The sequence below is a fragment of the Cygnus atratus genome, chromosome 6, assembly GCF_013377495.2.
Source record: "Cygnus atratus isolate AKBS03 ecotype Queensland, Australia chromosome 6, CAtr_DNAZoo_HiC_assembly, whole genome shotgun sequence".
Classification (NCBI taxonomy): domain Eukaryota; kingdom Metazoa; phylum Chordata; class Aves; order Anseriformes; family Anatidae; genus Cygnus; species Cygnus atratus.
The window spans coordinates 9,468,231-9,478,965 of record NC_066367.1 but is presented as its reverse complement, the minus strand read 5'-3'; the positions used below and the strand labels follow the sequence as shown (position 1 = coordinate 9,478,965).

General features: G+C 40.0%; 1 protein-coding gene across 1 annotated transcript; it reads left to right on the top strand.

The window, feature by feature from the left end:
- The first annotated feature begins 477 nt into the window (after positions 1-477).
- Positions 478-10,400, top strand: COPS8 (COP9 signalosome subunit 8). The gene is made up of 8 exons (XM_035566293.2): positions 478-665; positions 2,429-2,499; positions 4,003-4,051; positions 4,978-5,110; positions 6,045-6,152; positions 6,594-6,656; positions 7,669-7,710; positions 8,932-10,400. The coding sequence occupies exons 1-8, from the start codon at positions 588-590 to the stop codon at positions 9,009-9,011; spliced, it is 624 nt and encodes a 207-aa protein (XP_035422186.1). The 5' UTR covers positions 478-587; the 3' UTR covers positions 9,012-10,400.
- The last annotated feature ends 335 nt before the right edge of the window (positions 10,401-10,735 follow it).

Below are 10,735 nucleotides of genomic sequence, written 5' to 3'. Positions count from 1 at the left end.
TATGTATATGGTATACATAGATATGCTCCATATACCTACGTAAATATCCATATACATACATGGATATATTCCATATACATACGTATATATATGCATACACTGATATATCCATATATATACATGGATATACCCCATATACATACATATATATATCCATATATATACATGGATGTACTCCATATGCATACATATATGTATATATATGGATATATCCATGTACATACATATATATAATATATCCTCCATATATACTCCATATACATACATATATATATAAATACAGGGATATATCCATATATATACACGGATATACCCCTCGTACATACATATATGTACCCATATACATACAGGGATATATATATATATATCTAAAAATGTTCACACGCACGCCCCTGGCCCCGCCCCCGGAGCTGGCCCCGCCCTCCCCGGAGTCCTCCAGAGCATAAGAGCTGGAGGACAGAGGGACCCGCCTGGTGCTGCGGGCGGAAGTACGGGCGGTGCGCGCCGGAAGTGACGTCGGGGCGGGGCCGCCGCCTGCTGTGAGGCGGCAGGGGCCGGGCGGCGGCGAGGAGGAGGGGGAGGTGAAGATGCCGGTGGCGGTGATGGCGGAGGGCGCCTTCAGCTTCAGGAAGCTCCTGGAGCAGTGCGAGACGCAGGAGCTCGAGGTGGGGCTGCGGGATCGCGGTGTGTGCGTGTGTCCCGGTATGTGTGTCCCTGCGCGTCGCCGTAGCCGCGCTGCCCCTGAGGGCCCGGCCTTGCCGCTGCTCTGAGCCCGAGTCTGCTCCGCTGCGGGCCCCTCGGTACCAGGAGGACATCGGGGCCCTGCAGCGTGCCCAGAGCAGAGCTACGGAGCTGGGAAGGGCCTGGAGCACAAGTCCTGTGAGGAGCGGCTGAGGGAGCTGGGGGTGTTTGGTCTGGAGAAGAGGAGGCTCAGGGCAGACCTCATTGCTCTCTGCAACTGCCTGAAGGGAGGTGTGGGGAGCTGGGGGTCAGCCTCTTCTCACAGGTGGCCTCAAGTTGCACCTGGGGAGGTTCAGGTTGGAAATTAAGAGAGGTCTCCTCTCAGAAAGAGCAGCCAGGCATTGGGACGGGTTGCCCAGGGAGGTGGTGGAGTCACCATCCCTGGGGGTGTTCAAGGAAAGGTTGGACGTGGTGCTTGGGGACATGGTTTGGTGGGTGATACTGGTGGTTGGGGGGTGGTTGAACCAGATGATCTTGGAGTGCTTTTCCAACCTCAGTGATTCTATGAAATGCTTCACTGTGAGGCCGGTGAGGCAGGAGAGTGCCTTTGCATGCATGGAACAGCTGCGTGGCAGGGCCTGTTGTTTTACACTCAGAAGCTGTATTACTGCCTTGTAGGGTGTGTACAGGGTTACTGCTGCTTCTCCTGAAGAACAGCAGTAGCTCTGGTTTTGCTTCCTTCAGTGGTGCTGTAGATGTAAAACTGCAGATTGTCAGGCTGGTTCTTCTGGTTTTCCATCTGTTCTTCCAGTCTTCTGACAGAAACTAATGAATTTTGCTTAATTTGGCATGGGGAAACACCAGAGGTGAAGTTGCACAGTACTTACAGGTGGTATTGCTTGAGCTGGCTTTGTTTTAGCAGTTGTAATCCAAAGAGCATTTGCAGAAATTATTCAATTCCTAGCTAGGTGATGATCCCTGGAAAACAGTAAGAATAGCTGGGGGTGATATCCACTCTGATACAGCTAATCACCTCCTCTTGGCTTAGGTGAGCTCATAAATCACACATGTAATTAAATCAAGTAGCTGCATAATTGGCTTTCTGTGAGTGCTTGCTGCACTGCCCTTTTCAATAAGCTTTTAGGAATTTATCAATCGTTTCAGTTTTTAAATGATTATGGACTATCAAAATTTTATAACTTTGTTATAATTCATTTTTCCTACTTGTATGATTTGTGAGGCCTGCTGAAGTGTGGTAGTGCTTAGGCTGGCTTTTTCTTTGGAAGAGAAGTTCAAGTGAGCAAAGAAATTGTACTCCGGTTGGAACTTCCAGAATGGAAAATTCCAGAATGGATGGAGTTTTTCTTCCTGCATGGAACTGAAGTTCAGATCAAGGTGATGAAATTGTGAGTGCCTAGAACAGTTTGTGAGGAAGTTAAAGATGGTTACCTCTTCCCTGAGCAAGAGCTAGAACACTAGTGTGGTGAAGTGTCACGTTCTTATCCATATGGCAAAACAAAGCCGTTTTCTAACTAAAACTTCTGGCATGTGCAAGTTACTCTGCGTAGAAAGATACAACTATTAATGAAATACTGCAACTCTGACAATTTGTCCACAGCCATTACCTGATGTGAAAAACAGCAGCTGCCTTGGAATATTTGGTTTTAATGAACTTAGCTGCTTGCTTAGTTTGTAAGATGTCTTGCTTTTTAAATATCTAACCAAATTCCTTGTGCTTGTTTTTTAGGCCCCTGGAGGAATTGCAACGCCTCTTGTTTACGGCCAGCTTCTAGCTTTATACCTGTTGCATAATGACATGTAAGTGGTTTGTATTAATCTTTAACTTCAGGTAGTGGATTTGTCACTGTTAGGCTGATCAGGATTGACCTGTAGCTGCCAGAATGCTAATGGTTTGTTGTGGGACTAACAAAATGCATGTGGGTAATGCTGTGTTCTTGAAATAAATTAAAGTCCAAACTTAAGTTTCTCAGCCCCTTGTTCTGTCAGATTATTTTTCTCCGTCGGCTTTTGCCCACCTTCCCTAACCAAAGGGAAAGGGGCAGATTTCAGAAAGTTGTTTAAGTAGTGAAATGGACTCTGCTGGAAAACATTGAACACTTTGGTATTTGATTTGTGGCTTTTCCAAGCTTTACTCGCTTTGAATAAGATTGCAGGCTGCTGCTTGCGTCTGCAGCGTAGTAGGGCAGCTTTAAACTTAAAAATGAGGGATACTGATGGTTTAAAGAAGTTTAATCTAGATCCATCTGAATGAAGCTGTGATCCTTTAAATTTAGTCTGGTGAGCTGTTACTGCATCCCTGTATGAACTTGATTCTTTCCATTTAGTTTTATTGATCTGCTGCTGGTTACTTATTCTGGCAGAGTAAATGACACTGCCACATTTGATGACAAAGCCGAAGCGAATGTCGGTGTGGTGATTCCATGATTTAAGTGTTTTCTTGCATTGGAGCTGTATATTCTCCTGGGGCAAATTCTACTGTGTGCTGATGTTGAATATTAGGTTTAGTTATTTAATTCTGACTTGGTGTTGTAGAACTGTGCTTTAATAAAATGCAGTGAATCGTATTTTGTTTTGTTTTAAATCTTTCTGAGCATTTGTAATCAGTTCCATTCTAGATTTCCTCAGCTGTGCTCTAAAGATCAATGACTAAATATTTCAATATGTTTCAGCCTTTAAATGCATGTGAGAAAGCTGGGTTGAGAAGAGCAAGCAGTCTAAATCTTTAATCTCCAAAGCAGGGTGCAGGCACACCAAGAACATTTTCTTGTACTACTAACAAATAACATCAAGCTGGAATTGCATTTTTGGCTCATCGTTTTAGGTTTCTATTTCTGTATTTGATATCAGTACAATAGTGCATGTGTATAATTTCTAAATATACATGTATTGGTGGTGGTGTGGGTGCTCAGAAAAGTTTTACTGATAAGGGCATGATTCAAGTTTGGAGACCACCAGTCTAAACGACAACTGACAGTGTAAGAAGTTGTGCGTGTGTTTGTTCAATTTGCAGCTGTTCCAACAGTAGTGCAAAGCTGACTTTTGTGAAGTTCTGCTTGTGGTAGAAATGTGGAAAACCTCTTCTCAGCTTGTATTAATGAGTCAGTTAATGAACTATTTTGTTGTGACTGTCATGTCTTCTTGAAAATAACTTTTTCTACTTCATTAGACATAAAAGGAATATTTGAAAGCACTAAGATTGTGCCATGCTTGAGTTAATTTTAACATCTGAACCAACCTTTTGGTGTCCCCTTGTAGCAAACATTTAGTCACTGAGAAGCATTTTTAACTTCCTTTTTCTAGGAATAATGCACGATATCTTTGGAAGAGAATTCCTCCTGCTATTAAATCTGTAAGTACTTCATAAAATGCCAGCTGATACTAAAACAGCTTTTGTGTAAGCTTGCACATGATGATTTTTCCCCCTCCAAGGATTCTATTTGATGGGTAGCTTTGGACTCAGTTCTTTGTTGTGAGCTGCATGTCCAGCAGATGGCATATTGGTCTTCCTAAGGTCTTCTAGTTGCAGATTTGACTGTTCTCTCTGCCTTCCAAAGTAATCTGTGATGTAGGATTCTGTAAATCTGGAATTCTTCTTTGAAAGCCTCGTGGTAAGGGGTAGTCAGCTGGAGGAAGGCAATGGCTCTGTTCTGAATACCTGATTCTGAGATGGGGCCACATTCCACCTAAAGGTGTAAAATACCTTGTGCAGTGAAATGCAACTTCAGATAAGTTACGCCATCAGATTTAACTTTCTGAAGGCACTTTGGTTTGCATTGCATGTGGATCAAAGATGCGTTTTGAGCGTTTAGCTAAATATACTAGGAATGCCTCCAAACTTTACTTGTTGTTTCAGTTCGAGATTTTTTTCCAAAGAAACAGTTGGGGTTGTATATTTTACAAGAAACAAGTGCTCTGTAGTCCTGAATTAAGAAGTCTCAGGGTCAAGATGGGACCTGTGATATGGTTCTGAAAGATTCTTTTTCTTGAAAAATTAAAAATAATTACATCAGTTCAGTCAGCAGTTGGCTGAACCAAATTTTATTTGGGCCTTCTCAGGAACTTGCTGTGTTTGAACAGCAGTATTCTGTGAGTAGCTGGTCTATTTTTCAGGTGTAACTTGCATTTGGTGTGAAGCAACATTCTTACTGGGGATGGGAGTTTGTTGCATGAGTTATTTTGGGAAGGTTACACCTCTGAGAGTATAGTATTTTACATTGGTAAAATGGTCATTGCAGAGAACAGACAACTATGGATTAACTGTTTTTGTCTCAACAGGCAAATGCTGAACTTGGTGCAGTTTGGTCGGTAGGCCAACGAATCTGGCAAAGAGACTTCCCAGGAATCTATACAACGATCAGTGCGCACCAGTGGTCTGAGACTATTCAACCAATCATGGAAGCACTTAGAGGTACCTTAATTTTTTTCTTGTTCTTGACAAGCAACAGCTTAATATCGTTAAAACCCAGAGGTGGTCAGGAATATTGTTGCCAAGTATTTGTCTGTTTTAATTAAAGGATCTTAGGTATCAGGTGTAAATGAAAAGCTCATCAGAAAAACTTTTAGGTATGACTTCAAATGCTTTTATTTATCGTGTCTGGTTGTGTATTCTTACTGGATTTTCTTTCTTACTGGATTTTCACACAGTGTTTGACTCTGTAATAGCACAATGCACTACTAGACACTCAACTTTATCAAACTCGTTTAACCAGGAGTGTAAGAAGCTTGGTTTGACACTTCAGATGTGTTGCTTGTGATGTTTATGAAAATTTCTTTTAAATGTGGCTTTAAACAAATGCTTTAGTAGTTATAGGCTGTATAATAGTGACATGCAAATAAACAGTCTTGCTACTAGAGGGCGCTACAGACTGCTAAAAATCTTCCAAGGTATTTTGCAATAATTGCTGTGAGTTTTAGAAACTGATTTGTAAATGCTTTGGTATTAAAGCAGATGTGGGGGTAAAAGGGATAAATGATTGTAACTCATTGCTATTTTTCATGACTTTCTGATTTGGAACTATTTGAGACAAATCCATTTCAAATGGCAAATACAGTCAAAAGTGGAGTTCCTCAAACTGCAGTTTACATCCTGGTGGTAGTACCTGAGCTGCTGCAAGCAACATTTTGAAGTTAAAAGCCATCTCTGAGAGGTTTTGCCCTGGCCATAAGCAAGCTATTGTCGGTATCTGCTGACTGAGACTTGAACAAATTGTGGGAAGGAAGGGGGAACTTTGAGGTTTTAGTGGTTTTCCCAAATGGATTGTGTGCTGTTTGGATTGGAAGCATTTTCAGAGGTTTCGTTGCTATGGAGACTAGTATGTCTGCTTACATTTATCTCTTTTTAGATGCAACTAGGAGGCGAGCTTTTGGACTGGTTTCTCAAGCATATACATCAATAGTTGCAGATGATTTCGCGGCCTTTGTTGGGCTTCCTGTAGAAGAAGCTGTGAAAGGTACTTTCTGCTTGTTCACTGAGTAGTTTTTCTGCAAAAGATTGAGATCAGAGAGCTATAAGTGGTAAATAAATGTATATACAGCCTGAGTTTATTTTAGAGTTGATGAGGCAGTGCAGAGAGGTAAATGGCTTAGTTTTAGATAAATGTTTGAGTTTTACTTGCTACCAGTTACCTTTAGAATCCCCTTCTACATGTAGAAGTGTCAAAGCAATTCACTGATGAACAAAGTGAAGGTAGTGGGCTAAACTGGTTTAATGTGCTTTTACTTTCAAGAGCTTGTTTGTTGAACTAAATGTCTAAATACTTATGAGAAATGTCTCAGTTATAGCATATAGGCAGCATACAGAGATGCTTTTCTACTGGTCTTAGTGCGTATCTGGTTTGTTTCTAACAATTGTATAAGATTTGTTCCTAAAAATTATTTAAATGCTTTTTCAGGTGTGTTAGAACAGGGCTGGCAAGCAGACTTTTCCACTCGTATGGTAATGCCTAAAAAGCCAGGTGGGTGGAGCTGTTGTTTCATTGGACATTGAATTTACCATTCTAATAACTATGCAATAGTTTCTAATTAAAATTTTGCATAATGTTATTTCAGATATTTTATGTGGATTTATGCAGCTGTAAAACATGGGATGTTTATGAATTGTAGGAAGTACAGAGTAGTGGGTTTTGTTTGGTCTTACAAGCAGTCTAGATTAAACTAAATCCTCAAATTAACATTTTTAAACAAAAGCAGACAGGATATGCTATGACTTCTCCAGCTCCTCCTCTGCTGCTGGCTCTGACTCAGTGGAACATAAGTTGGATGACCTCAAATGACATGTCTTAATCTAATAAAGATGAGTAAAAATATACCATTTTTGAACCTGAGAACTTTTTCAGAAGTTGAACTTCTTTAGGCAGGGATTTAGTAGATCTTTGTTCTGAGGACCTCAAGTTGTTGGTATAATTTCCTTTGCTTTTAAAACTTTCTACTGAATCTTTTAACTGTTGTGGTGTTGATAACGATCTGTGTTCCTGCAAAGCTCAGCCTCCAAAAACACTTTTTCATAGTGGTATCTACGGCTGTTTTCTGTTTGAGGCAAAGATAAATGTTAAGCTGTGAAGGCGGAGATAAAATGACTGCTCTTAAGCTGTACAGTACTACTCTAGAATCAGGAGCCAAATTGTCATGCATCTTAAGAGAACATAACCAAACAGTCCTGAGCTCTTTGACCATTTTTTTCATGAACTAGTTGCAAAATAAGCTGTTTTGAGAGCTAGTTATGTGGTTCTTTTCCAAAATTGAGTGCAAGAGCTACTATTGGGACAAAAGAGAGGCAGGAGGTATTCACTGTTCTGAAGCTGCATGTCTAATTCACTGAGCATTGGGTATTGTATGTATTAAATATGAACTAAAACCTGGGCAATGAACAGGCTTAATTTTAAATACCTGTTTATCCAGGTTTGGCTTGGTGCATATAATCATTTAAAACTGGTCCACGGGGCTAACTTCTGTCGTTTTTTTCTGTAGGTGTACTGGAAGCTTCCTTTAACAGATTTATTCCTTCATCAGGTACTTCCTGTTTGTGTACGATTTGCTTGCATATGTTGAAGACTTGCATGATTAATATGATCAGTTTCGTAACTTAGCACCACAGAATAGGAACTGGTTCCTAGAGAACTGTTGTTTTTCCCCCTCCCCCAAAATAAAAATAAATACAATTGGGCTGCTTAAATGTTTCTCCCTAGTCTTCTCTTCCCCTTACGTATAAATCTGCGATTTAAATGGTGCCCAAGATTCACACTTACATAGCTGATTCCAGAGCAGGAGTAGGCAGTCTCTGTAAAACAAAAAGGGGTTTGGCTAAAACTTCTGATGAAAAGGTAACTTCTTCACAAAGCAGCTCTGAGTATGCTTCATTGCTTTTGTGAGGAGGGATTTCTGAAGTCTTCTGTGTATAAGAAAACAATTGTTTTTCTCAAAGCTTGGCTATAGGTTGTATTTTGTCATGCTGATTCCCAAAATAGTTCCCTTTTTTACAAGAAGTAACAGTAGATCTGAATTGGTGGCTTGTTGTGTCCAATACAGTTGCCAGAAGTGTCTTCAGTTTACAGGTTTAATTTGAAGCCCATTTGAAGAGCTAGGGTCTTGCTTTTTGAAACTATTCTAAGCAGTATGTCTTGTTCAACTGCATGGATCCCTGTTAACTTTTCAGGAAGAATAAACAATGCAATTTTCCTGCTTTATTTTCTGATTTTAATTCCTGATTTATCTACCTAGTTCTAGTCACTTGTCTTCCAGGCTGTCCTTAAACTGTAGTCCCACATTGGCTGGTGTTTATTTAAGCATCTGCATGTGCACTGCGTTCTCCTGCAACCTGTGCAGTGCTTTGTTTTGTTAGTCAGATAACCCAGCAGATTTGTGGTGTCTACAGTATGTCAGCTTGTAAGGAAAGGAGCACCTGAAGAGCTCCAGCAGTGCTTCTCCTCAAGTGAAGCTGTCACTCTTCAATATTCGCAGATTCCAGCGTGTACAAAAAGTTTTTGAAGCCTGCTGACAACTGGAACTTGGTAGAAGTATTTTTGCTGTTAGTAACTCTTAGGCAACTTAATTGTGCAGATGATAAAAATAGTCTGTCAGCTAAAGCTGCATAGGCAGAAGTTATAGTTCAGATGTGCCCCCCTAAGATTCTCGTGTTTAATTTTTTCTCTACTGTTATCATGAATGGTATTGGGGATTGATTTACTTAATAAAAACACAGCATTAATGGAATTATTTTCATTATTTTTCTAGAACCTGCTCCTGTTCCACCAATTCCAAATGAACAGCAGTTGGCCAGATTGACTGACTATGTGGCTTTCCTTGAAAATTGATTATCCTGCTTCTCTATCCAGAGCAACTTGGGAATCCTGTGTACTGACAGTTCTAGAAATCTAAGACTTATTTTGTATCTGTTAAATGTTGCAGCATCCCTTACTCAAATGTGTAAAGTATACCATATATGTTATCCCAGTTTGTGTTTTGCCAAAGCCAAGATAGCTACTGAAACAGTCCTTTAACTCTTGTAATTTTTGTTCAGTAGGTACACAGCAGTATTACTTAGAAAGGTTTTTTTAACTGACCTGTAGCCAAGAGATGCAGAACTTTTTTCAGGTATATCAGAAATGGAGAAGAAAAGCTTTGAGGAATGAAGCAGATTAAGTGTACTGGGGGATTAAGGTTACTGAGTTACCTGCTTCTGTGGTGAGCACTGTAGCGCTTATCGCAGGTCAGTTGTGTGTTGATCTAAAGTACAGACTGTGGAAGACTGCTACCCATATCTGTAGAGAGCGAATGTTTTGATGAAACAGTAACTTAAATAAGAAAACTATTTACAGTAACCCTTTTGCAAGTCTATTTGTGACATTTTTTATAGTTGATCTTTTTTTTCTTGTTGGCCTTTCTGGTTTGTCGAATCTTCCTTGTTGTTTTGATTGTGAGAAATTTCACATCAGGCATGTTTTTATGGCAGAATAATTGAAAGGCAAATGTTCACCTTGAGGAAGAATTTTACTTTTTGGAAGGTTTTATTTTTGAGTGAGTGCACATAGGACACTAGATAGTTTGCTTGGAAACTGTACACAGAGCCTGTCATGTCATGGTTCTTTTCAGTACACTGAGCAAGGATCTGCTACCAATGACTCTTACCTGTCCAAGCTTTCTGGATTGGTCCTGCAGTTACTGGAAAGGAATTTGAAAATCAAGAGTAGGTGTTCTGGAGTAGAGGCCAGTCAGGATAGGGATGATATTTTATGCTGCAATATCAGTTTGAGGAATAGATTTCCTATACCAGAGCACTGCTTTGTTAATTTTTAAGTTGAGAGTGGATTTTAGAAGCAAAAAAAGACTTGTATTTCCTGCTTCTTATCGTTCTTATTATGCTGGTAAAAAGACTGTGGGAGAATAGTGGTGCTCTAAAGGGCAGTACATGCTTTCACTTCTCACCCCCATTCTTCAACATCATAGTCAGTGGTTTTGTCATTGAAGATGGCAGGTGTGCTCTATGTTGTGATTGTTTTTCCAGTGTGCACTACCTACTGTACATTCTCTTGGGGGAATGTGTTAGGGAGGAGTTGTAAACTGTGCACTGCTGCTTTGAGAGCTCCCTTTGTACGTAAACATTTAGTCAAAGTGATTATTTATTTGAAACCCACCTAAGATGTGGATTTCTTAATATGATGCAGATTTATTTTCAGTGATATTAAAGAACGCGTTTACACTGATCTTGTGTACTTGATTTTTAATTTTCCTCAGAGTACAGTTCTGGTTTGGCTAGTTTTTTAATGGATTCTTATTGGCATAATTTGTATAGGGCTAGTTAAAGATTAGTGCAATGCTTTGTGCCTAAACAGGTATTTAGAACAGCTTTATGTACAGCAATTGTATGAGTTTATATTAAAAACAGAACACTGCCACACAGGAGTCTTGTAAAAATGTTTGAAGGTGTAAAGTACTTGAACTAGGTGAAAATTTCCCCTTCTGTGCATGTATTGGGCAACCCTGTTGCAGTTTTTTTTGCAGGACATGGAAACAATCCTACTTGCAGTAACAGAAGTTA

Bases quoted from the DNA above. Each gene is read 5' to 3' on its own strand.
- COPS8 (XM_035566293.2), top strand. From the start codon at position 588: ATGCCGGTGGCGGTGATGGCGGAGGGCGCCTTCAGCTTCAGGAAGCTC. The intron at 666-2,428 runs GTGGGGCTGCGG...CTTGTTTTTTAG, and splicing joins GCGAGACGCAGGAGCTCGAG to GCCCCTGGAGGAATTGCAAC. The intron at 6,657-7,668 runs GTGGGTGGAGCT...TTTTTTCTGTAG, and splicing joins GGTAATGCCTAAAAAGCCAG to GTGTACTGGAAGCTTCCTTT.